The sequence below is a fragment of the Hippocampus zosterae genome, chromosome 6 (assembly GCF_025434085.1).
Source record: "Hippocampus zosterae strain Florida chromosome 6, ASM2543408v3, whole genome shotgun sequence".
In the NCBI taxonomy this organism is placed as follows: Eukaryota; Metazoa; Chordata; class Actinopteri; order Syngnathiformes; family Syngnathidae; genus Hippocampus; species Hippocampus zosterae.
In genome coordinates, this window is record NC_067456.1 from 13,130,410 (window position 1) to 13,156,707 (window position 26,298).

Consider the following 26,298-nt stretch of genomic DNA (forward strand, 5'->3'; position numbering starts at 1 on the left):
TATTCAATGCTTTAATCCCAATTTAGGATTCGTGCCAAATTTGACCCTTCTGGATTTAAGGGTAGCATTTGAGTAGCAGAATTTATAGGGGCCAAATTTGACTACGTGGGTTCTCCAGGGTTAAATTGTGTTAAATACGGTTAGTTGGAGTAAAAAAAGGTTAACTGAATCCTTTTTGCGTCACCTCTCACATACGTCGTGTGACGTCAGTGTTCAACGTAATGGTAGCGTAGATATTTTTGGTTCGTGTGTCGACGTCTATCCACAGAATTCCCTTTGGTCTATTTTAAGTTAATTTTGAAATGTTACGTTTGTTTTTACATGTCAGCGTTTCTAATAAAATGGTGGGTCGTACATTATAGAACCCACGATTAAATCATAAAATTCTAGCGGCATCGCGGACGTGTGTTGAAAATGGAAGAACAAGAACAAGAAGTGACGAATTCGGATCCTCAGGAGTATCCAGACGAGTCGGGCTCTCAAATCCTCTCAGAGGAAATAGGTGTGTTTCATTTCATCGTCTATGCAAATGATAAACTTCGATATCTTATGTCTGAGATCACTGTGTTTAGAAATTAAAGATGAGTCGTCACCTGAACCTGAAGAGGAGGAATACCTGTCGCCTACTCCCGTGGAGATTGTCAGGAGCAACGAATACATCCTGAGGTTACTGCAGAAAAAACTTGTTCATGTAGGTTGGCATTCCCAGCAAGTCTGACTGTTGAATTTTGTTTTTGCTGAATATAGAATTGCAGTATAGAACTCGACCGGGACCAAACCAGTCTATTTTTGATTTTTTTTAAATGAAAAAAATATAAACAGGTCCTGGATCTACTGTTTTATCGAGATCCACGTCAAAAGCTAAATGATTTTTCCTTCCCTCATGCCAAGGAGGTCACTTAAATTTAGGCTGAGCCCTTTAGGATTTACCTAGTCCTTTTAACAAACTCATACAGACTATTCTAACCATGGATATCCCTTGAGTGATTATCTAACCACCCACAAAATGTAATGAGGTAGTTACTAGTTGTTTTTTAATGCTATCCTGTGAACATAGCCAAAGCCATGAAGCTGTTGTGCAGGTATTAAACCTACCAAAAAAAAAAAACACAATTGAGGTTGCCATTGTATCTCTTTTTAGATCTATATCCCATTAATGACTGCCCATCAGATGAAGAATATTAAATTCAACTGTCAGACTAAAGAAGTTTCTCTTCATGAAGAGTCCAAAAATGAAAAGGAGTCTCCAACCAAACCAAGTGATCCAGCACCCATTCGCAATGAGTTACTTAACAGCACGCACAAGTTCTTGGGAGTGGTTAATACAACTATTCAACAACTTAAAGCTCAAGGTTAGTACATTTCGATAAATTTTGTATTTCCAACCTTCTTGGTACTCTGCTGACATATGATCTCCTCGCCAGAGATTCCATCAAGGATTTGAGGAGGGAAAATGTTTAGAGAAATTCTATGTCCTCATTTAATTGATGTAAATTGTGTCTAAAGGCTGTGCATTCAAATCGGAGCTCCAGACTGCCGCTAAATGGTAGCATTTCGCTCTTAAAATTTGAGACAGAGCAGCTACAATTTTCGTCTATTCGTGCCAGCGCAACCAGTAAATTAGCTGATTTATCATTATATGTTATTAATTGCTATTCTTTTTGTAGATTAGCATCAAATTATACAATGTTATTTATTGTTAAAGCACAGCTGTAGTCCAATATGATTTTAAAAAATAGGGACTTCGTTAATGTTGATGACTGTCAGTGAGTTGTAAAGAAAAAAAATACTTTCTCCATCCTTTTGATCTCGATATATTTTAAAGGGGAAAGATTCAATTCAGTTGGATGTGTTGTCCTCACATCGACTGAATTAAACCAGATTTTCCAAGTCAAATCGTTTTTTTGTTCCACCCCAATGAGGTAAAGCCCATGAAAGCTGTCAAGCACCAGCTCTAGCTGGCATCTGATTTGAGGGTAATTGAGAAATGACGGAAAGCCAATGCAAAAATTTAATTTCCTTGTTGACTGAACCATCTGGCTTCTGCCCGCTGACTGAACTCTTACTCTTTTGATCATACAAATAACCATTTTATTGCAGATGAGATTGCACTACACATCCCAGAGATAGACATGGAGGCAGATGTCAATACACTGGTTGGCAATTTAGAGCTGGTAGAGGAGCTGAAGCAGTGCGTGACAAACTGGCAGAGTCAGCTTCTTACTGTTATTGAGGAGCAAGATCGCAAGAAGCCAGAGACACCCCGTCCGATGGCAGAAATCATTTTTTGGCAGGAGCGTTCTTCCATCCTGAGTGCTCTGACAGCAAAGCTGAATCAACCTGTGGTAAAGAAGATTTTGCTAGTATTGACCAAAGCGCAATCGGATGTGATTATTCCTATGGAGACCACGGTGTCTAAACTTGTTAAATACAGTTTGGAGGCAGATGAAAATATAGGTTTCCTCAAAACACTGGAAAGGCATTTCAAGGTGAGTAATATGTTTGACCCAAATTTGGTAAATGTCTATCCCCAAACCAAATGTTTTCCCTTCTAGAATCTGGCTACTGGAGCACACTTTAGTGTGATTATAGAGACCATCCCACCTCTGATGAACAGCCTACAAGTTGTGTGGTTAATCTCCTGCCACTATAACAGGAATGATCGCATGGTCCCCTTGATGGAGCGCATTGTTTGGCAACTGTCAGAGCGTGTGGCTCAAGTCATTGATATCCACGTGCTGTTCAAGTACGTCAATGAAACTGAAATGTAAGTGTTGCCCGTTCCCCGTCATGAGAGTCTGATTGTGCGTCTCTTATAGAGATAAGAGAGAGTTGGCCAAATCCAAGGTGGATGATGCCAAGCAAGTTCTGGAATTGTGGAAGTCCTCTTACTTTGAAGTGCGTGCAGAAATTCAAAAAGGAGGCACTGGTAAACGTTGGGAGTTTGACAGGCGAAAGCTTTTTGAGAAAACGGATTACATGGCCACCATCTGCCAGGACCTGTCTAACGTTTTGCACGTCAGTGTTTTTTACCCATTCACACTCATCAGCACCTGCTGCATGGGGGGTTATCGCATAAACAAGCTTGGTGTTGATGTTGACTTGTTTTGTTTTCTGCAGAATTTGGAAGAGTTCTACAACATCTTCTGTCCAGAGTTAAAAAGTGTGACTTGGGACCCAAAACGTTTTGATGAAATGCAGGCCAAAGTGGACAACCTTATCTTACCTTTTGAGGAAGCCAATTTTGATCCTTTCAGTCGTTGTAAGATTAGCAGCTGGAAAATCATCATGCAAAACTTCAACAGTGCGGTTTATGTAAGTTCAGGATGCAGTTTGACTTGATTCCTCCTACAATCGAAGGAATCAGAAGGATTCTAAGTTCAACCTAAAGATCATTATCAGTGTACTTGTGATATTTTATCTTTACCGTGTTTGATTAGGCCATTGAGAGGGATGTCATTGCCTTCATTGACCAGTCCTTCAAGACACTGCGCTCTTCAACTGCTGCCTTTGAAATGCTTGTCAAGTACAAAGACATTCGATCTAGACCAGCCATCAATAATCATTTAATGAAAAAGACAAATGATGTTTTGGCTCAATATTGCAAAGAGGTTAGTCTGAGGTCACTGTCAAGGTTCACTTGAAAAGTGGTGCATGTATTTTATAACACTGCTGAAAACCCCTTTCGGAGGGCAAAACAATTTGCCATTTTTGTATATGATCTCAACCACTGTCAAAATATTTGTTTTTCCTTTATTTTGTTTTTAAATAGTAACGAACATCACTTGTCTTTGTTACAGGTGGATAGTGTAAATGAAATATTTGAGGAAAAGAGAGATAAACCACAAATTAATAAAAATGAGCCTCCCATGGCAGGAGGCATCAGGTGGACACATTCCCTTTTTCAGCGCATAAAAGGTGGCATGCTTCCTCTCCTGAGAATGCCAAATTTACTGGAAAGTGAAATGGGCCTACTGGTGAGGAACTGTACTTTTTTTTTTTACAACATGTACAAGAATTACCTGAAGGTAGTGGGACATTTTGAAAACTGTCTTTACTTTGTACTTCTGTGAATTTTACTAAGGCAAAGAGCAAATATTTGGAAATGGCCAAAAAAATAAGCGAGTATGGAGTTAAGAAGTATAAGTCCTGGATAGCTGAAACTGAACGCAACTTGCCAATTTTATTAAGAAAACCTGTCTTGGTCATAATTTCAAAGGAAACCCAACGAGAGCTGGTATGTATGTATTCCATTGATCGTATTTTATCACAAAACATGGCAAATTGCACAGATTTTTTCTGAATTAGTTGGGTTTTTTTCCAAATATTGAGGCCGTCCCAGCCAAACCTGACATCAAGGGACAGAAAGATAGGCGATACCATGTTAACTTTCCACCAGAGATCATGACAATAATTGCAGAGGTTAAAAACTTGATTTCAATGTCCTTCTCCATGCCTGAGGTAACTCGAAACGTGACTCTTCAGGAGTCCAACTTTATCAGGTAGTCACACTCACCAAGGATTCGAACATGCCACAAAAACATACATCACTTTAACCTTTGCATTTCCCATTGGATATAGGTACAATGATGACCTGGGCAAGCTTGTCAACCGCTACAACTCTACAATCGATAGTCTGAGTGATTCAAAGATCACCATGTTGTCTCAAAACATAAAAAGGGTAGAAACAGTGTTATTTCCAGGATGCAAAAGACTGAACTGGAATTCCTTGGGTATGGTGCTGTCACTTTTCTATGATTTCGTTCATATGAATTCTACATGGGAGCTGTTTCTATGTTTACGTTTAGCGATTGCGGATTTCATCAACAATGGCAACCCGGAGCTGTCAAAGTTTGAGACAGTTGTCAATCAAATACAGAACAACGAGCTTGATATTGAGAGCAAGTTGCAATCCATAATGATGGCAGATCTCCTAAAATGCCCAGCGCCAGATAAGATTGACATTTTACCAAGTATGTTGATTAAAACAACATTTTAATCAAATGTCCTCACTCATCGGTATTTCAGTCATACTGATTTTATTTCTCAGGTGTCAGGGAGTTTTTTGAATGTATTGATCGAGAACGGATCAAAACAGTGAATATGTTGAGAAGCAAATACGCTGACATTGGACCTGTTATCTCAAAGGTGGAACACTTGATCATGGAAACAAACACTGGCAAGTGCACCAGTATGTCAAGTTATTATGCATACTGGGAACGCAAGGTGCACGAGGCTCTCATTAGCATGGTGCAGAGGTAATATCCAGTGAACTGTAACAAATATGAGAACAATACTTGAATGGTTTACATTCTTGTTTCAGTCTTTATATTGGAACAAGTGTGTGACTGGTGCCGGATTCTTTGTAACAAATATTCGGTTGATTGTTGTTGTTAGGAACATCAAGGCTTTCAATGTTGTGCTGATGGGAAACATCCCTCTCTTCCGTGTCGATGCCATCCTTTCCCCGCCCAAAATTTTGTTGCAGCCAAAGACAAATGAGATTTCCCGGACACTTATACAGTGTATCAGAGAGTGTGTCGAGAGCACGAAAGTAGGACCGTTATTTCCTCTTCTGTGAGCCTTTGCAGATTTTTGGCTGGAAATGTGCATCGGTGTGTGAAATCTGTCCACCTCCATGTTTGTCTTCCAGGAATTTGTGCGTTGGATGAGTGGAACCTGCATTGAGTGCCCACCACAGCATGTAGATGGTGACGACTTTGTGACTTTTAACTTCTTTGAGGATGTGTGTCATCTTCCTCAAATTAATGAAAGTGCCTTTGCTGTGTCCCAGAACATTCAGCAGTTGATGCTTTCTGTAGACCAGCACCTTAGCCACTGGAAACAATACCAGCCTTTATGGGAAAAGGACAATGCCACAGTTTGTGAAAAGTTTGCTGATAAAAATCCATCTTGTGCTATGTATGACCAGAGGCTGCAATTCTATGCTCAAATAAATCAGAGGGTGGTAGTTGAGTCTCTTTTTAAGAATGTACACATCATTCAACTAAACCTGGAGCCACTGGCCCGCACTGTGCAGGAGACTGCAGAGTCCTGGATCACTTCACTGGGGAGTTTGCTCAACAAATCGGCGAAAGAAGAACTCCTCAACTTGAAAGAAGAACTCATGGTAATGTGTGTGTATATTTCACAGAAAATGATTCAATTGACAAATTTTGTTACTGACTTTAGTAGTCTTGGTAAAATTCATATCTTCATGTTGTGTATTCAACAGCAACTCTCAGAGAAACTTAAACAGAGTCCTGATACTTTTGACAACTTGAAGAATGTCCTCGGGACAATCTCAGACATTAGAGACATGTCTCTTAATGTGAGACTGAGCATCACCGATATTCAGGAAAGATACAGAACACTGGCTATGTACAAAGTGGAGGTAATGTCTTCCAAGGCTGTGTTAATCCTATCAATTTAATTTCATCAATATTTTTTACGATTTTTGCATTTCCTGAGTCTCACCCCAATGTGTAGGTTGCACAGGAGGAAAAGGAACTAATGGAAAATATTAACCAGATATGGAGTGACCTGTTTGCAGAATCCAAACGAGTAGATCGGAGTTTAACAAATGTCAAGATGTCATTTAAAGAGGTTAGAACCTATAGCAATTGCACATTTTCATCTCAACCATGACCAAACATTGTACATCGTTTTGATGTTGTTTTTTACATCTACAATTTCATTGTCATTCTGCTCCGCACAAAGACTACCAAGGGGATGACTGAAGAGTTTCAGCAGAATTTGTCCATCTTTGTTGGAAGCTTTAATACGGATGGCCCTGGAGCTGTCGGTGATGATTTAGATCTAGGTATTTGAAAACATTCTATAACCAGCATGACAATACATTGTTTTGGGTATTCTTCAAGGACATTTTGTCAGTTACTCTCCACCCCCCACTCCTTACAGGCCTCTCAAAAATGGAACACTATGAAGCAGAGCTTGCCAAGGCAGTGGAGGGACGGCAGGACTTAGCCAATGCAGAGAAGCTGCTGGACCTTCCCATCACTGTTTATCCAGAGATTGTCAGCATCCAAAAAGATATGAATGGCTACAGGTTGATATATGACATCTATCAAGAGCAAAAGGTCACGTTCAACGGCAGTCTTGGGGGGTGGGGGGGGGGGACACGCGGAAAAATCAGGCACACCTCATACTTTTTAGTCTTTTGATCCTGATGTTGTTTCACAGGCTGCAAAGCACAAATGGTCTCAGACCTTATGGGCAGACTTAAATATCCACTTGCTCCAGGAGGGTACTGAAGGATTTATCAAAGATTTGAAAAAGTTGCCCAAAGATGTGAGGTCACTACCAATGGCCTTCTTCCTAGAGGGCAGAATGAAGGAATTTAGAGATTCGCTTCCTCTTTTGTTGGACCTTAAGAATGAAGCCCTTAGAGAAAGGTGAGTGTGCAAATTGCTCTAAGTTTTGAAGGAGGTAAAAATGACAGCTATACATCTTTTATTTTAACAGTGTTCTTTTTCATTTGTATTTATTATCATCTCTGAAGGTGAACTTTATCTTACACTCTGCTGGATGTAATTTATTTTGCCACAAACATGCCAGAGCGAATTGCCATTACGTGATTAATTAAGTAAATCAAACGACTGACAGCCATTCATTTTTTCATCACTTATTCTGAGTTTAGTTGTAGTGGCAGCACACCAACAGCACTTTTCCTAGAATTTCTTGTGTTCCTTGGCTATATCCAATAGAAGCATTTCAGCATTTCTTGATTTATCCATGGGGGGTCTTTTCATTTTTATCAAGCCCATCAGCCACATTTGCTGATTCTTCTCAATGTGAAGTACCAGTATTTCAACTTCTGATGGATTTTCAAATTAGTTAAGTCACTGAAAGTTATGGCCAGCCACCATGCAAAGGACACTTTCTTCAGCTGCTTCCAATATCCATGCAACTATTATCTAATTTTTTTCATTCATTCATTCATTCATTCATCTTCCGAGCCGCTTGATCCTCACTAGGGTCGCGGGGGGTGCTGGAGCCTATCCCAGCTGTCTTCGGGCAGTAGGCGGGGGACACCCTGAATCGGTTGCCAGCCAATCGCAGGGCACACAGAAACGAACAACCATTCGCACTCATACCTAGGGACAATTTAGAGTGTTCAATCAGCCTGCCACACATGTTTTTGGAATGTGGAAGGAAACCGGAGCACCCGGAGAAAACCCACGCAGGCCCGGGGAGAACATGCAAACTCCACACAGGGAGGCCGGAGCTGGAATCGAATCCGGTACCTCTGCACTGTGAAGCCGACGTGCTAACCACTGGACTACCGGGCCGCCACATTATCTCATTTTGCCTTGAGTAATTTCCGCATGCCCTTTCCGAATGATGGAGTGTCATTGATAAATTGATTGGTAAGGGAAGACATTAACATTCTCATTTCCCTGGAGGGGATTTTGGCATTACTCACTGGTTCCTGCATGGGCAGATGACATTTGTGCGGGATTTCAGAGTATCTCAGGGTTTATTCTACCGCTAAATCAGAATTACAACAATATACAAATTGAGGTTTACCAAAATTTATTTGTGGCCTTCCAAGACAATATATTCCTACCACCCTTCATAGCTTTGTGTGATGTTGATTGTTCCACCAAAGCAACCCAAAAGGCCTCTTTTCACCTATGGATCTTTGGTTTAAGGTCTTCTCTTACCAAATAGACCAATGATTATCCTTCGACTTATACACGGTGGTCAAACTAGAAACAGTATTTCTGAGCGTTAAGAGCCAACTGACAGAAAATAGAGCAAAACTCAAATGGAAAAGGACACATGACATTAAATGAACACAATGAGAGGGAATTAAAAAACACAAATTCAAATATTTCTTCCAATAGACACTGGAAAGAATTGATGGATCGAACTGGTACAAGCTTTGAGATGAACCCGACCACCTTCACGCTAGAGAACATGTTTGCGATGGAGCTTCATAAATATGCTGATGTCATAGGTGACATTGTTACTTCAGCTTCGAAAGAGCTTGGTATTGAAAAGGTAAGCCCTTCTCTCGATACCAGAAGATAATTGTCCTAAGAATAAAATGGATTGTCTATAAATAATATTGGTATTTGTGTTGCAGGGTGTGAAAGAGGTAGTAGAAACTTGGGGGAACATGCAATTCATTATACAATCCTACAGTAAGGGTGCCCATCAACAGTGTGCTGTTTTGGGCGCAGTGGATGAGATCCTTTTGATTGTGGACAACGATGCCATGAATTTGCAGAGCATGGCAGGGAGCCGTTTTGTTGGACCTTTCTTGAACACCATCCAACAATGGGAGAAAGACCTGTCTCTTATCAGTGAGACGATAGAGGTCAGACAGTTTGGCTAAATCCCCCACCAACTTTTGAGTTAAATTTTAAAAGTGAATCCAAAATATTTCACACAGGTTTGGTTGCTGGTGCAGCGAAAATGGATGTACTTGGAGAGCATATTCATTGGTGGTGATATTTCCTCACAGTTACCAGAGGAAGCCAAAAAATTTGATATCATTGACAAAAAGTTTAAAGAGGTGAGTGTTGTTCAGACATTAAGAGAGTTAATGACGAAACTGTAAAAGATGTAAAATTTTTTTTTGTGTGTGTGTGTGTAGAAAGTGTTGTGTTGTGTTATTTTTTTTATTTTGACTTCAAAATGGCGCCGCGAGAGTGGCTGCCTTTCCAACAGCTCCTATATTTTGTTGTTCTACTTCTTCCTTTCATAACTTTGCTGCTGTGAATTGGGAATTTCTCCATTGGGAGACTAATAAAAGTTTTCTTATCTTATATTAGATAATGAATGATGCACAGGGCAACCCAAACATTAAGCGTTGTTGCGTGATTCCAAACCGGCTAATGGACCTGCAGACCCTCAGTGAGAACCTTGAGAGATGTCAGAAAAGTCTCAACGACTACCTAGATTCGAAGCGGGATGCATTCCCACGCTTCTTCTTCATCTCTGATGATGAACTGCTCAGCATTTTGGGAAGTAGTCATCACGACTGTGTGCAGGAACACATGATAAAGGTAAGCGTGAACAGACTGTCTTTCAATTTTTTCACTGAACCTGTGCTGTTGTAGCCGATATTGTTTGTTGAATGTGTGTGAAATCGGATACAGAATGTGAAATGGTCCACCCTTTTTCTACCTTATTCTGCAAGATGTATGACAACATCGCATCTCTCCGGTTTGACTCGGAAAGCAGTGGGGAAACCTCAGCAGGAGCTATGGTATCTGCTGAGGGCGAAGTGATGGAGTTTCAAAAGCCCGTCCAGATCAAAGGAAGGGTGGAGGAATGGATGACTGGAGTCCTACACGAGATGAGGAGAACGAATCGACTCATCACCAAGGAGGCGATCTTTCGCTACTGTGAAGACAGAGGCAGGTGTGTGTGTGGATTGGAAAACATGTTTATCTCTCTCTGTCTGTGAGTAAAAAGTTTCCCACCATGAGTCTCCTTGCCACTCAGGGTGGACTGGATGTTGCTGTTTCAAGGCATGGTGGTACTGGCTACAAATCAAGTGTGGTGGACATGGGAGGTGGAGGATGTTTTTTGCAACTTGAAAAAAGGAGAAAAATACGCTCTAAAGAACTATGCAACGAAAATGCACCAGCAGATTGATGAGTTGGTAACACGTTCAACACAGCCTATGAAGAAAAATGACAGGCGGAAGATCAATACTGTTCTGATCATCGATGTCCATGCAAGAGACATTGTAGACAACTTTGTCTTGAACAGGTACAGCTTATTTCGGGCCCTGCTTCGATCAACAATTGGAACCTTTTTACTTGTGTGTTAAGCCAAATTGGTCTCATGATCCTCTCTGCAGTATTACAGATGCAAAGGAGTTTGAGTGGGAAAGTCAATTAAGATTCTACTGGGTCCAAGAAGATGACAATCTTGTTATACGTCAGTGCAGTGCAACCTTTAGCTACGGCTACGAATATATGGGGTTGAACGGTCGCTTGGTTATAACTCCCCTGACAGACCGAATCTACCTCACGATCACACAGGTTTGTGAGTACAGTACTGACAACTCTTGTAGCAAGTACACAGTTGTTGATGTGGCTTGTGTTTGTGGTGAAGGCTCTCTCCATGTTCCTGGGCGGAGCTCCTGCTGGGCCAGCCGGTACTGGAAAGACAGAGTCAACCAAAGATCTGGCCAAAGCTTTGGGCCTGCTCTGTGTAGTTACCAACTGTGGGGAAGGCATGGACTACATGGTAGCTAATCTGGCAAACAATAGTGACGATTGTATTCTCTTCGTAAATTGAATTGCACGCACTGAGACCTTTTTGGTGTGTATTCCTGAATCATTATCTTCCTTGTTGTGTAGGCTGTGGGCAAGATCCTCTCTGGCTTGGCCCAATGTGGAGCTTGGGGCTGCTTTGATGAATTCAACCGCATTGATGCCTCAGTGCTTTCAGTTATCTCTTCCCAAATCCAAACCATTCGCAATGCTCTCATTCTGTACCTTAAAATATTCAATGTAAGTCTTTGAAGTGCGATATAATCATATAAAGTTCTTTTTTTTTGTTCACTTTATTGTTGCCTATTTGATGAACTTGAGCTAACTTTCATCATATCATTTTGAAAATCAGTTTGAAGGTCACGAGATTACCCTGGACAGCCGAATTGGGATTTTCATCACCATGAACCCGGGCTACGCAGGGCGCACAGAGCTGCCAGAATCTGTCAAAGCTCTCTTCAGGCCCGTGGTGGTGATTGTGCCTGACTTGCAACAAATTTGTGAGATCATGCTCTTTTCTGAGGGATTCCTCATGGCCAAGGTGAGAAATGTACCCACATTTCTGTCCCACTGTTGACATTTGTATCCAGACAACAACTTAACACTCCCCAACATTGACTTAACACATTTGCCTTTTCATGAGCTGAATGCATCCGTCTGCTTTTGTTTCATTCAGGTTCTTGCAAAGAAAATGACTGTGCTCTATAAATTGGCTCGAGAGCAGCTGTCCAAGCAGTCTCATTATGACTTTGGCCTGCGCGCTTTGAAATCTGTCCTCGTGATGGCAGGAGAACTGAAGAGGGGCTCACCAGACATCACTGAGGTATAGTGTGCGTGTGTGTGCGTGTGTGTGTGCGTGTGTGTGTGTGTGTGTGTGCGTGTGTATGTGTGTGTGTGTGTGTGTACGATATTTTTTTTCACTTAACGTGTCCTTGAGCAAGCAAAATATTTCTGAATAATTTGTCTTACATGGCAACTTCCTCTAGAGGATGACATGAAATATTGTAGTTCTGTTTTCATTGATTCCTGTATTATCAGCATTTTATGCATGGGTCACATTTTTTTCCAAACAAAAGATGAGCATTTTATGCAACAACAGCTTTTTAATAGGTTCCCTCTTTTTCTTTAGGATGTTGTATTGATGCGAGCGCTGAGGGATATGAATCTTCCAAAATTTATATTTGAGGATGTGCCTCTGTTCCTTGGGCTGATCTCAGACCTGTTTCCGGGGCTGGAATGCCCCCGTGTTCGTTATCCCAACTTCAATGATGCTGTAGAAGAAAACCTGCAAGACAACAAATATATCTTACTGCCTATCCAGGTTCATGTTATTCATTGTGTCGAATTATTTAGTTCCCGGGCTTCCACTTTCTGCAGCTGAAAGTGGAACTTTCAACAAATGGAAATAATGGATTTCCATTTGAGTCTTCTGAAACCCTTTCTACATTTAATGCTTTTAGGTGGATAAAGTGGTGCAAATGTATGAAACAATGATGACACGACACACAACGATGATAGTGGGCCCAACAGGTGGTGGGAAATCGGTTGTAATCAGCACATTATGTCAAGCTCAAACCAAGTCAGTGTTTCAGACACTTCAAACTTTTGTCAGTTTCCTTTGTCGTGTATATGTGTTCCAGTCATCAATATCTCACCAACAGATTGGGATTTCACACCAAATTATATCCCCTGAACCCTAAAGCTGTGAGTGTCATTGAACTGTATGGTATTCTGGATCCTGACACTCGAGACTGGACTGATGGGGTCTTATCCAACATCTTCCGAGACATCAACAAGCCGACCGACAAACAAGAGAGGAGGTAAGACCAAAACATTTGCTAGACATTAAATAACATGTCACTTCTACTGTTCTCAGTGTTGATATAAATTCCGAACATGAAAATATGAACTCACAGATATATCCTTTTTGATGGGGATGTGGATGCTCTCTGGGTTGAGAACATGAATTCGGTAATGGACGACAACAAGCTCCTTACTCTGGCTAATGGAGAACGAATTCGTTTACAAGGTCACTGTGCGCTGCTGTTTGAGGTCTGTATGTATTTACGGATGTCATTGATACATATGCTCTATTTTTTTAATACGAAGCAATGTTTTGTTTTGTTATTCTCATGATTGCAGGTTGGAGATCTGCAGTATGCTTCCCCTGCTACTGTCTCCCGCTGTGGAATGGTTTTTGTGGATCCCAAAAACTTGCGTTACACCCCATACTGGCAGAAATGGTTGAAAACCAGACCCGTCAAAGTAGAGCATCTTCATTGAATCGGAAATGTACTCTTCACACTTGTTGTCGTCTTTTGTAACTCGAATCCTTTTTTTTAGGAACAAGAAGAACTTGATAAACTTTTTGAAAAGTACGTGCACACCTTGATTGACATGATCGTGGAAGGTATTGTTGATGGGAAACAAGGGCAGAAACTGAAGACTGTTGTCCCGCAGACTGATCTAAATATGGTAGGATGTGTGACGTGTTCTCCTGAAACATTTATTGCTTAACTTATGCAAGAAAGTGAGGACCAGCTGTGATCCAGACAGCTGATGGCGATTCATATTGCTTTGGTGATATGTTCAGGTGTCCCAGCTTTGCATGACCCTTGATGCCCTACTTGAAAATGAGAACCAAAGTGCAGATGTGTTGGAGTGTTACTTCTTGGAAGCGCTGTACTGCTCTCTTGGGGCAACACTGGTGGATGATGGAAGAGAAAAATTTGATGATTTAATCAAAAGGATTTCTAGCTTAACCACTGTGTGCGATGAAAAAAAAATGGCTGGACCTGGAGAGATCCCAGGTAAGAGACAAATTTCGACTTGATGATGCTGCCTTCGTATTTGTTATAAAGTTTCACTCAGACACTTGCAGCGGATAGTAGTGTGCATTCATTATTATACATAATGGAAGCATTATTGTGCCAGGAATTGTTTGTATTTTTTGTTTAAACAGTAATTGATTAGGTTCCAGTGAATTTTAATAGATGTCATTCATACAGGGCAGCAGCCAACTCTGTATGATTTCCATTTTGATGACGCAAAGCAAAAGTGGGTTCCCTGGACTTCCCTGGTTACCAAATACATCCACAACCCTGAAATGAAGTTTTCGGATATTCTTGGTAAGGCTTTACTTTGAGCTAATTGTTGAGGATAACCAAGTATGTTAATTACAAATGTATATACTTTGGAGACTTTTACTCATATTTCCACCAAATGATACAAGACCACCACAGTTCAGTTCTTTGTTCGCGATGCTCATTCCTTTCATTTTTGTTTTTGTAATAATTCTCCGTCAATCAACAGTCTGCAGTTTGTTTTTATTTTTTAAAGGCCCTGAAAAATTTGGCTTGATGGGTCAGATATTCTAACCTTTACAACAGAAATACAAACACATTTTTAGTGCTTTTTTTTTTTTAAACTGGGCTTGTGGACCAATTTTGTTTCTCCTTGACTCTCTAATATACTACCTTTGCCTCAGTCCCAACTGTGGATACCACGAGAACCAGCTGGCTATTGGAACAGATGGTGAAGATAAAGAGGTCCGTTCTTTTGGTTGGGGACTCTGGAACGTCCAAAACCGCGACCATTAGTAACTTTCTGAAACACCTAAGTGGAGATTCAAATGTAAGTCAGTCAGACAGGTTTCAGCATTCACTGCCCTACCTGTTTTTGATGTGTATGTTTGCCGCCAGATTACTTTGACCATCAACCTTTCATCCAGGACAACATCAATGGACCTCCAGAGGAACCTGGAGGCCAATGTAGAGAAAAGGACCAAAGAAATATATGGTCCTCCAATGGGAAAGAGACTGTTGGTCTATATAGATGACATGAATATGCCAAAGGTCTACAATCGACTTTGACCACAGGGTTTCAAGTGAATGTCTCTTATTTGGTCGGCCATATTCTTTCTTCCTGTCCAGGTGGATAGCTATGGCACACAGCAGCCAATTGCACTGTTGAAGCTCTTATTGGACAGAGGAGGCATCTATGACCGAGGAAAGGAGCTCACCTACAAAACCCTCAAAGACCTTGGCTTCATTGCCGCCATGGGAATAGCAGGAGGTGGGAGGAACGAGGTGGATACCCGTTTTGTTTCACTCTTCAGTGTCTTCAGTATCCCTTTCCCAGCAATGGAGTCTCTCCATCTGATCTATTCATCCATTATCAAAGGTCACACCAAAGTGAGTAGCATCTTATCATGAAGGCCATTGCTGGTCTCAATACACCTCATGTAATGTGGAATGCATTTGATTGATTATTTTAGCTCTTTGAGGATGTGGTACAGAAGGTTTGTGATAAAGTCACCTTCTGCACACTGGAACTGTACAATAGCCTTGTCAAAGACCTGCCGCCAACTCCAGCAAAGTTTCACTACATCTTCAATCTACGAGACCTATCGAGGGTGTATAATGGACTAACACTCACAGAGCCTGAAAGGTCTGTTAAAGCCAATGAATTCTCTCCACGGGTCTTGAGTTGCACAGTGTTGTGTTGTGCGTTGTGTCGTTATGTGTGTACTTGTTTGTTTAACCTTTTTTGTCACTACAACAGATTTTCGACCGTCAGTATATTTGTACGGGTTTGGCGAAATGAGTGTCTGAGGATTTTTCACGATAGACTCATTGATGAAAAGGACAAAAACCTGGTAAATTCATTAATTCATCACAATAATATGAATTATATGTATGGCGGAATTAATCTACATTAAAAAGTAACATCTATGCGTTTATCTTTACACCTTTTCCCAACAGGTTCAAGGCCTTATAAAGGCCTTAGTTGAAGAGCATTTTAAGGCAAACATAGACGAGGTTATGAGAGACCCAGTTCTTTTCGGAGACTACAGGACAGCCTTGAGTGAAACAGAACCAAGAGTCTACGAGGACTTACAGGACTTTGAAGCTTCAAAAGCTCTGTTTCAGGTATGATGGTGGCATCACTTCAAATAACCAAATTTGAAAAGACTTGGAGAGACCATTTTTGTATCCTGCAGGAGATTCTAGAGGAATACAATGATAGAATGTCGAGGATGAATCTGGTACTGTTTGATGACGCCCTGGAACATCTGACTCGAGTGCACCGCATCATCCGCATTGATCGAGGTCATGCTCTGCTTGTGGGTGTGGGAGGCTCAGGCAAACAGTCCATTACCAAGCTTGCTGCCTTCACTGCTGACTGTGAGGTTGTAAAACTGTTTTGTTTTAAATACAAATTTTGTGACGTCTTGCTTTTGAATGGTTGCCAAAGTAAACAATAATGGCTACTAGAATCATTTGTAATGGCACCTTTCAAATTACCTGTGGAATCACCACCTGTGATACAGGGACAATGGGTCGGGTGATCCGGGTCATGGTCAAAGGCCGTGATCCTGGCTGTCTAGTCTTTGGTTGAACAAGTGAGACCCTTGGATGTAAAACATCACCTTTCTGTCGGGAAAGCAGCCTCAGCCGGTGTACAAGGTCAAGAGGCTCTGACAAGATGTAATTGACTCGCAGACCGCCCCCTACCATATCGTCCGGGAGCACTTTCTTTTACCACAACAATCAAGTATCTAGTATCAAGTCAAGTATCAAGTACAACTTTATTGTCAAATGTGCTGTGTCTGTCAATCTGTGAACATACAGCACAGATTAAATTTACTCCCTCTTAAACAGCAGAATCACCTGCCCCACTCCCCTGAATCCTACGGTCATATCTGTGATGGCGGTCTTTGTATTTCAAAAGTATAACATCATGAGTGAACCCTCTGAATCAATGAACCTATCATTATTATCATGATAATTATTATATTTGGTGGATGAGGCCACACACGGCGTGACCACTTCAGAGCGATGTGCTGTGATTGTCCTGGCCATTTTTACATCATTCGAAAGTGGAGGTCTGCTTTCATTTCCTAATGTATTTTGCACACTTCCATCGTCGGGATGGACTCTGCTTCTGCTTCCACAAAATTGTCCGTGCCTCTGCTGCACTGAATTGAAAGGAAATGAGTGGAGCCACATTCATGGACCATGAAGTAAGTTGGCTGTGTTCACTCCCACAACAGCGCAAACACCGCTTCATATCTGCTCCCGTCGACGAAAATATCAAAACAAGGGAAACTTCACCCATGTGCACAGTTAGTCTGCACTTTGCACTAGAGATTGGCTGGATGCGAAAATAGGGCCAGCTGGCCGTGGTGTGGAAATTAGGTGGTCATTGCCCACAGTGGCAGTTGTCTCGAATCCCAAAGTGGAGGCTGGATGCATGGATCGGCCTTTCAAGATCTAATAGCCGTCTTTTTTCATGATTTCCTCAGGTTTTTGAGATAACACTGAGTAGAGGATATTGCGAATCAACCTTTCGTGATGACTTGAAAACCTTGTATTTGAAACTTGGCATTGAAAACAAGAAGGTCGTGTTTCTCTTCACTGATGCTCATGTTGCTGAGGAAGGTTTTTTGGAACTCATCAACAACATGCTTACGTCAGGTTGGATATATTCTTAACGTCCGGGTTCATACTGTCCTACATTTCATTCTTTCATGAAAAAAAGTGAGATGTCATCCTGCGATCATGATGTCTGTCCTCTTATAGGTATCGTTCCTGCATTGTTTCCCGATGATGAGAAAGAAGCGGTCCTCAACCAGCTTCGAGAAGAGGCCCTCAAAATGGGATCAGGTCCTACAAAAGACAGTGTGTGGCAGTATTTTGTCAATAAAAGTGCCAGCAACCTCCACATAGTTTTAGGCATGTCTCCTGTCGGAGATACCTTGAGAACACGCTGCAGAAACTTTCCAGGTAAAATGGGGGGAAGAAAATGTCTCTTTTTTTTCAACACACTGTGAGACTGTTGATAATAAATTGTCACCTGTTCTGATTCTTCTCCAGGACTGATGAACAACACTGTAATAGATTGGTTCTTGCCATGGCCTCCGCAGGCGCTACTTGCCGTCGCTGAGTCTTTTCTCGGTTAGAATTGTCACACATTTATACCCTTCACTGCTTTTATGCCAATTGTCAAATCTTTCTCTTTCTACGGCTTCAAGATTTTATTTTATTTTATTATTTTTTTCTGAATAGATAGAGCCATGCTTTTTGGTTCTTCACACCAAATCAATCACATGAGTTACCGCCCCAAAAAACGTATGCAGTGTCACAATGGTATGACACAAAAGTGTTCAAAGTAAATGGGAACACCCAACAGTTTTTTTTTAAACAATGATTTCTGATTTCATATTTCTGTTATTCCATATGATACAAGAGGCATCCATCCATTTTCAGTTGCAACATGAGAAATGGAACATGGGTTTTTGGAACACAAATGAATGTTTGCCTCTGTTTTGAACTTATTAGTTCTACGTAGAGGCGACTATGAGAGTCGAGACCGGCGATATGGTATTGTGGTTGATTGATTTCTGGTGCCACGGCTTGTTTAGTTGTTGGTTCTACATGATCTTAATAGCGTTGATGTACTTATGTCAATTGCACAGGTGAAAGTGAAATGATTCCTAAGGAACACGCTCCAGCTGTTATCGAGCATGTCTGCATGGTCCATAAATCTGTTGGAGAATACAGCATTCTGTTCCTCCAAAAACTTCGACGTTCGAACTTTGTTACCCCAAAGAATTACTTGGACTTCATCAGCACATATTCGAGCCTTCTGCAGGAAAAAGACCAGTATATACTGGGTAAGCGGGTGGAAAATAATGAAATAGAAGTTGGCATTGGAGAAGTGACAATAAGTTATGCGTTCCAGCGCAGTGTAAACATCTTGAAGGGGGGTTGGATAAGCTGAAGGAGGCCAGTGTTCAACTGGATGAGCTGAACATCAAACTGGCAGAGCAGAAGGTGGTTCTCGCGGAGAAGTCTGCAGCCTGTGAGACAATGCTGGTAGAGATTGCCTCAAACACCGCAGTGGGTCAGTGAAAACCTGCAAAACTAGTATTGTTACGGCTGAAAAACAGCATACTACTGTACTTCAACTCGTGTGGTGAATCTTTTTCTCTAGCCGAGGAGAAAAAGACACTTGCAGAAGACAAAGCCAAAGAGATTGAAGAGCAAAACAAAGTGATTGCTGTTGAAAAGTTAGAAGCAGAAACATCCCTGGCTGAAGCCCTGCCAGCATTAGAAGCAGCTCGCATTGCCTTACAAGACCTTGATAAATCTGATGTCACTGAGATCAGGTAAACTCTCTCTTGCTGACTTACAGAATGACTTGTCCAACTACTGTAAACCGGTCAACACTCATTCTAAAGCGTTCCATCCTGCCATGGATTTCTTTCCTGTTGTTGCTTCATTTAGATCCTTTGCAAAGCCACCCAAGCAGGTGCAGGTGGTGTGTGAGTGTATCCTGGTGCTGTGTAAAAAAAAAGAAATTAGCTGGCAAGCAGCGAAAGCGATGATGTCAGATCCTGGCTTTTTGCGTTCACTGATGGAAATGGACTGTGATGCCATCGGTCCCAACCAGGTCAAGACTGTCAAAGGTCAGTCAACATCCTGATCAAGAAGAGTGCAGTAAATAAATTAAAAATACTTGTGTACGTGTTGGTAAATTTGCATTGCAAAGTACAGTATGTTGTCTGTTGCAATGATTTCCTTTGAGCATTCTGCGTCTTAGGTTTCCTGAAGAACCTTGGGACCAGCCTTGAGGAAATGCAAGCCATCAGCAAAGCAGGTTCAGGAATGTTCAAGTTTGTGGAGGCTGTTGTCGGTTACTGTGAAGTTGCCAGGGAGATAAAGCCCAAAAGGGACAAAGTAATGAACGAACGAATGAAGACAATTAGGTTGACAGAATGGACAGTAACCTGACTTGTATTTTGCAGGTGGCACGTCTCGAAAGAAATTTCTTTCAGAGCAAGAAGGAGCTGGAGTTCATTCAGAGTGAGCTCAGTAATATCCAGAGAGAACTGAAGGCTCTTGGCGACAAATATCAAACTGCGATTGCGGAGAAACAGAAACTACAAGAGGAGGCTGAGCTGATGGAGAGAAGACTCATAGCTGCTGACAAACTAATCTCGGGCCTGAGCTCTGAGAATGTGAGGTGAGATGACAATTGGGACAACAAAACAGAACTCCATGAGTGATGCACGCTCGTTTTTTTTTTCTTTTATGTGGTTTCTGTTTTCAGGTGGACACACGATCTAGAGGAGTTGAAACGACGGCGTGTGCGTCTCCTCGGAGACTGTCTACTCTCTGCTGCCTTCTTGAGCTACGAGGGAGCCTTCAGCTGGGACTTCAGGAATGAGATGGTGTACCAAACCTGGGTTGACGACGTAAAGGAGAGATGCATTCCCTTGAGCCAGCCGTTTAAAGTGGACAACTTATTAACAGATGAGGTGGAAATCAGCAGGTGAGAAGCCACGAACATGGTTGAAAAGAACTACCTGTTGTGGTCTTCATGTTGGCTGGCCATCCCACTGACCGCATGGGAATTTCCAGGTGGGGGTCAGAGGGTTTGCCTCCAGATGAGTTGTCAGTGCAGAATGGAATCCTTACAACAAGAGGCAGCCGTTTCCCCATGTGTATTGACCCTCAACAACAAGCCCTGAACTGGATTAAGAAGAAGGAGGCAAGCAATAACCTCAAGGTACAAGAAAAAAAAAGTCTCATACTGTGACATGTGGTGCATTGTTCCTTTTCATAATTTCCACAAAAAGCCCCCAAGATGATAACAGTTCAAGCTCTTTTGTCCACAGATCTCCTCCTTCAATGATCCCGACTTCCTGAAACACCTTGAGATGGCCATTAAATACGGGTTCCCGTTCCTTTTCCAAGATGTCGATGAGTACATTGACCCCGTGATTGACAATGTCCTGGAGAAGAATTTGAAAGGAGCAGAGGGCAGGCAGGTTGTCATGCTAGGTGACAAAGAGGTGGACTTTGATCCCAACTTCCGACTTTACCTCAACACTAAACTGGGAAACCCCAAATTTTCCCCCTCTGTGTTTGGAAAAGCCATGGTTATCAATTATACCGGTAAGACAGTTTCCTGTGCGTTCTGTCCTGGGCTAGGACTTTTCTCACCCATCATATTACACGCAGTGACCCTTAAGGGCCTGGAGGACCAATTGCTCAGTGTTATCATGGGCTTTGAGAAGAAGGAGCTGGAAGAGCAGCGGGAGTTTTTGATCCAGGAGACGAGCGACAATAAGAAGCTGCTGAAGAACCTCGGTGACACCCTGTTAAGGGAGCTGGCCACGTCTACCGGCAACATGTTGGATAACACAGAGCTGGTCTACACTTTGGAGGAAACAAAGTCAAAATCCAGTGAGGTCAGTTTGCCAAAGGCCAAGTGTGGATGGAGAACAACACTTGGAATGTCACGTTTCACGTGGGTCACCTTATTCTACTTATGTGTTCATCAGGTGTTTGAGAAGCTTAAGTTGGCTGTGACGACATCCGTGGACATTGACGTACTCCGAAACGGCTACCGACCAGCTGCCAAGCGGGGTGCTATTTTATTCTTTGCATTGACAGAAATGGCTCTGGTAAACAGCATGTACCAGTATTCTCTCGCCTCTTATCTGGAAGTGTTTGACTTTTCCCTGCGTAAGTCTCCACCAAATGCAGCTCTGCCAAAAAGACTGAAAAACATCAGGAACAGTCTGACATACAATGTCTATAATTATGGCTGCACAGGTAAACCGCATCTGTTTAACATGAACTTTTTCTTTAAATTCCACATCTTAACCGGGGATGATTCTGTTCTTCACAGGTCTGTTTGAGAAACACAAGCTTCTCTTCTCATTCAACATGACCATCAAGATTGAGCAGGCAGAAGATCGAGTCCCCCAGGAAGAACTGGAGTTTTTCATCAAAGGTCATATAGATAATTAAACCTTTTCCTGAGGTCGCTCTACTTCACAGTGAGCATCAGCACTCACAGCAGATTGTCTTTCACTTCTGCTAGGTAATCTGTCCCTGGAAAAGAGCTCACGCAAAAAGACTTGTAGCTGGCTTCCTGATTCTGCCTGGGAAGATGTCGTGAAACTATCTGAGCTTTTTCCTGGGCAGTTTGAGTCTCTGCCTGATGATGTTTGCAGAAATTCATTAGAGTGGCAGTCAGTAAGTTGTGGCTATTTATTTATGATAATATTCACAAGCTGCCTTTCAACTACTTGACTGTGTTTGTGTTTCTTCCCAGTGGTATGACCTTGATGCGCCGGAACAAGCTCCGCTGCCAATGAAATATGATGACAAGTTGACAGACTTTCAGAAGCTGCTCCTGCTGCGCTGTTTCCGTGTTGACAGAGTCTACAGAGCCATCACCGACTATGTCACTCTCACCATGGGCGAGAGGTATTTCATTTGTCCAACCGATTTGACAAAAGTGTATTTTGTTGCAGAAATAGGGGAACATGCTCTTAGATGAATTTTTCTAATCTTTCTTCACAGATATGTTCAACCTCCTGTGATCAGTTTTGATGTTATTTATGAGCAGAGCACACAGTTCTCCCCTATCGTCTTCATCCTGAGCCCTGGCTCTGACCCTGGCGCTGACCTTATGAAACTCGCGGACAGGAATGGCTTTGGGAGCAAGTTCAAGTTCCTTGCAATGGGCCAAGGGCAGGAGACGGTACCATGATTTTAGTTCCTGTACTTCAAGTCATTCTGAAAGGGCCTTATGTCAAAATATCAGTCGAGGAAGGGCAATCAATCCATGAATATAAGACCACTTGGTGCTTCATTGTGAATTTACCCACCTGTGTTGAACTCTTTCGGAATGATCATCATCTTTAAATGAGTGCCATCAAAATAAATCTTGCTATTTCTCGCCAATGGCTGATGAAGAACTTGTACTTTATTTACTGTGTCAGGAAATGATGTCAACTATTTAGCTTCAAGAAGTTAATTAAGCGTTTGAATGTAACGTTCATTTTTTCTTTATCAAGGTTGCATTACACCTTCTGGAGCTGGCAGCGGCTCGCGGTCAGTGGCTGATGCTCCAGAACTGCCACCTGCTGGTAAAATGGCTGAAAGATTTGGAGAAGTGCATCGAAAGGGTCACCAAACCTCACCCCAATTTTCGCCTTTGGTTGACCACCAACCCGATTGATGACTTTCCCATTGGTATTCTTCAAAAATCTCTTAAGGTGGCATTCCCGCTGTCTATACTTTTCGTAATATCTGAAACACGAACTGGCTTCAATGGTCCTTTCCCACTTCCTAATTGGTTGCTCTTCAGTGATGCCTTTCTGTTGCCATGCGCTGCAGGTTGTCACTGAGGCTCCAAATGGTCTCAAGCTCAACATGAGAGCCACTTACTCGAAAATCTCCCATGAGACTATGACTGGATGCCCACACTCTGCCTTCCGCAGCCTGGTCTACGTGCTGTCTTTCTTCCATGCCGTGGTGCAAGAGAGGCGCAAGTATGGCAAAATTGGATGGAATGTCCCTTATGACTTTAGCGAATCAGACTTCTTGGTAAGTGGCACGAAGAAGTCTTTGGACCCATCTGGTCTGTGTCGAGTTACCTCTGTGCTGCAACTGTGCTCAACAGGTGTGTTTGGAGATCTTGAACACCTACCTGACCAAAGCTCACAACCAAAAAGAGAGCAACATCCCCTGGGGCAGTATTAAGTACCTTGTAGGCGAGGTTAGGCAAAGCTTGAATACATCATACTGTATTCCTTTTTTCATAGATATTAATTGTGCTGTAAATTCACATACACACATTCCACAGGTGATGTATGGTGGACGAGTCATAGATAGTTTTGACCGCAGGATCCTAAATGTCTACATGGATGAGTATTTTGGAGACTTCCTCTTTTATGACTTTTGCCGCTTTCACTTCTTCAAAAACAACGATGTGGACTACAAGGTTCCAGCAAATGGACCCAAGACAGTATATATTGGTCAGTTGTTATTTGCATTGTTTTCGATTAGCTTACAGTTAATAGTTGGGCGGTCAACATTCACGACTTGTGTGCCTGGCTTGTTTCAGATGAGATTGAGTCTCTGCCATTGGCAAACACCCCCGAGGTGATGGGTCTTCATTCCAATGCAGAGATAGGATACTACACACAAGCAGCTAAAGACATGTGGTTGCATCTCATCGACCTCCAACCACAGACGGGTATGTAGTCGTGGTTGTCTTCTTCCATATGCCTCAGCTGTTTTCTGAGGTGCTTTGCCGCTTCACAACCACTTTCCTCTGCTTCAGGAGAGTCTGGTGGAGGCATCAGCAGGGATGAGTACATCACTCAGGTCGCCCAGGACATTCAAAGCAAGCTGCCAGCATTATTTGACCTGGATGTTATCCGCAAGCAATTTGGCACGGATATCTCCCCTACATCAGTGGTGCTCCTTCAAGAACTGGAGCGCTTCAACAAGCTAGTGGTCCGCATGAAGCGGTCTCTGGCAGAGCTGCAGAGGGTGAGAAAGCGGGACACACCTTTGTTGTGTCTTTCATTGACTTTCTTTGGTTTTTATTGTCCGGTGTGTGTAGGCCTTGGCCGGTGAGGTGGGCATGAGCAGTGAGCTGGACGAAGTTGCCCGGGCCCTTTTTAATGGTCAGATCCCTGCTATTTGGAAGAAGTTAGCACCTGACACCCTCAAGTCCCTGGGCAACTGGATGATACATTTCAAGAGGCGATTTGAGCAATATAAATCATGGGTGAGTAATGCTGTGCATGACATCATGTACATTTGTGTACACCTTTTTTTTCAATTTTGTTTGTCAAAAGGTGGATTCAGCAGAGCCAAAGGTCATGTGGTTATCGGGGCTCCACATCCCAGAATCTTACTTGACTGCCCTCGTTCAAGCCGCATGCAGAAAAAATGGTTGGCCTCTGGATCTTTCCACACTTTATACTGAGGTGACCCGCTTCCGTGAAGAGGAGGAAGTCAGTGACAGACCTGCACAAGGTAATGAACTGAAACTATTTGAAAACAACGACATGCTAACTGTGGGCCCTTTTTACACAATATCCATTTTCTCGCCGCCCAAGATATCAAGACATATTGTATTGTATTGTATTTTACGAAAATTAATAATAGACGGGGCCTGTGTCGTACACTAGAGGGTGACACAGGAGTGGATTTTCAGTTCCATCTCATCCAACTCCCACAGAAAAAAGTCCCATCCTGTCCCAGTCCGAGACCATACTGTCATAGTGTCGTGTTAAAAAAAAAAACAACAACAACAAAACAATAAATAAAGAAACGACTTCCGACCCATCCTTCTTTTCAGAATGAATGCCACTCCTTTACCGCTCCCATTTTGGAGGTAAACTACAAAAAAAAGGAATAATAAATCATATGAGTCATTGCTTGCAGGCTGTTTTGTGTCTGGTTTGTACCTGGAGGGAGCAGACTGGGACATGGATGTCGGCTGCCTGGTGAAGAGTAAACCAAAAGTTCTGGAGGTACAGCTGCCCATTCTCAGAGTCATCCCTATTGAGACCCGCCGCCTCAGGTTACAGGTGTGGATCACCATCAGTGTTGTGTGCATCAACTCTTTTATTGTGTATCGGCAACAGTTTTTGGCAATGGTTGTATGTGATGTGCTCCTCCTCAGAAAACATTGCGGACTCCGGTCTACACGACATCGTTACGGAGGAATGCAATGGGTGTAGGTTTGGTTTTTGAGGCTGATCTATTCACCACCGAGCACCTCTCCCATTGGGTACTTCAGGGTGTCTGTTTATCCCTCAATACTGACTAAAGACAGCCTTCGATTGTTCGTGACATACAGCCAATGAGCGTTTTGAGTGAACTGCATCAGAACACGTCCAATTCAGAAGCTGTTTCATTCTGTGCTCACTAGATGGCAGCTCCTCCCTCAGATGCAGGAACCCGGAAGGTCTGTTTCATTGGACTACAGACTCCAATTAAAACTGATCCTATCTGGGTGCATCACCATTATATTTGGTTTTCAGCATCACTTCAACTTTTGGCTATGTTGTTTTCAATTGCCATTTTGAATAAGAATGATTGAAGCATTCAATCCATTGGGAAAGCAGTTGTAATTTGCTCCACACATACATTTTATTTTCATCATCAGTAAGCAGCTGTCATCAGTAAATAAAAATACATACAACCAAACATAA

General features: G+C 42.3%; 1 protein-coding gene across 2 annotated transcripts; it reads left to right on the plus strand.

Moving 5' to 3' along the window:
• The first annotated feature begins 218 nt into the window (after positions 1–218).
• On the plus strand, positions 219–26,298 carry LOC127601959 (dynein axonemal heavy chain 10-like). Of its 2 annotated transcripts, XM_052067712.1 has the most exons (76): positions 219–502; positions 573–691; positions 1,142–1,352; positions 2,101–2,489; positions 2,556–2,746; positions 2,820–3,018; positions 3,121–3,315; positions 3,441–3,611; positions 3,801–3,977; positions 4,085–4,237; positions 4,333–4,502; positions 4,582–4,733; positions 4,809–4,973; positions 5,051–5,258; positions 5,398–5,554; positions 5,654–6,130; positions 6,236–6,394; positions 6,490–6,606; positions 6,721–6,823; positions 6,922–7,100; positions 7,204–7,415; positions 8,871–9,027; positions 9,113–9,346; positions 9,422–9,544; positions 9,804–10,037; positions 10,172–10,395; positions 10,480–10,749; positions 10,841–11,024; positions 11,098–11,232; positions 11,346–11,498; positions 11,611–11,799; positions 11,935–12,081; positions 12,388–12,579; positions 12,719–12,837; positions 12,920–13,078; positions 13,175–13,310; positions 13,401–13,523; positions 13,602–13,733; positions 13,852–14,068; positions 14,267–14,386; positions 14,746–14,891; positions 14,960–15,112; positions 15,191–15,451; positions 15,535–15,707; positions 15,822–15,915; positions 16,022–16,189; positions 16,261–16,449; positions 17,566–17,737; positions 17,843–18,046; positions 18,137–18,217; positions 18,739–18,936; positions 19,005–19,166; positions 19,257–19,431; positions 19,550–19,731; positions 19,866–20,002; positions 20,071–20,288; positions 20,376–20,597; positions 20,687–20,834; positions 20,944–21,223; positions 21,290–21,519; positions 21,613–21,886; positions 21,963–22,067; positions 22,158–22,312; positions 22,392–22,546; positions 22,643–22,823; positions 23,140–23,340; positions 23,462–23,671; positions 23,748–23,843; positions 23,931–24,102; positions 24,192–24,323; positions 24,411–24,622; positions 24,696–24,863; positions 24,934–25,114; positions 25,526–25,671; positions 25,767–25,928; positions 26,016–26,298. In XM_052067712.1, the coding sequence occupies exons 1-75, from the start codon at positions 415–417 to the stop codon at positions 25,911–25,913; spliced, it is 13,368 nt and encodes a 4,455-aa protein (XP_051923672.1). In that variant the 5' UTR covers positions 219–414; the 3' UTR covers positions 25,914–25,928; positions 26,016–26,298. The 2 variants fall into 2 exon arrangements, with proteins under 2 accessions (XP_051923672.1, XP_051923671.1); XM_052067711.1 differs by having other exon boundaries at positions 4,582–4,973.

What these genes read in the sequence shown, in the direction of transcription:
- LOC127601959 (XM_052067711.1), top strand. Translation starts at nt 415, where the DNA reads ATGGAAGAACAAGAACAAGAAGTGACGAATTCGGATCCTCAGGAGTAT. An exon ending in AGTGTGTCGAGAGCACGAAA is followed by an intron (nt 5,555 to 5,653) that starts GTAGGACCGTTA and finishes TTTGTCTTCCAG; the next exon opens with GAATTTGTGCGTTGGATGAG. An exon ending in ACATCTATCAAGAGCAAAAG is followed by an intron (nt 7,101 to 7,203) that starts GTCACGTTCAAC and finishes GTTGTTTCACAG; the next exon opens with GCTGCAAAGCACAAATGGTC.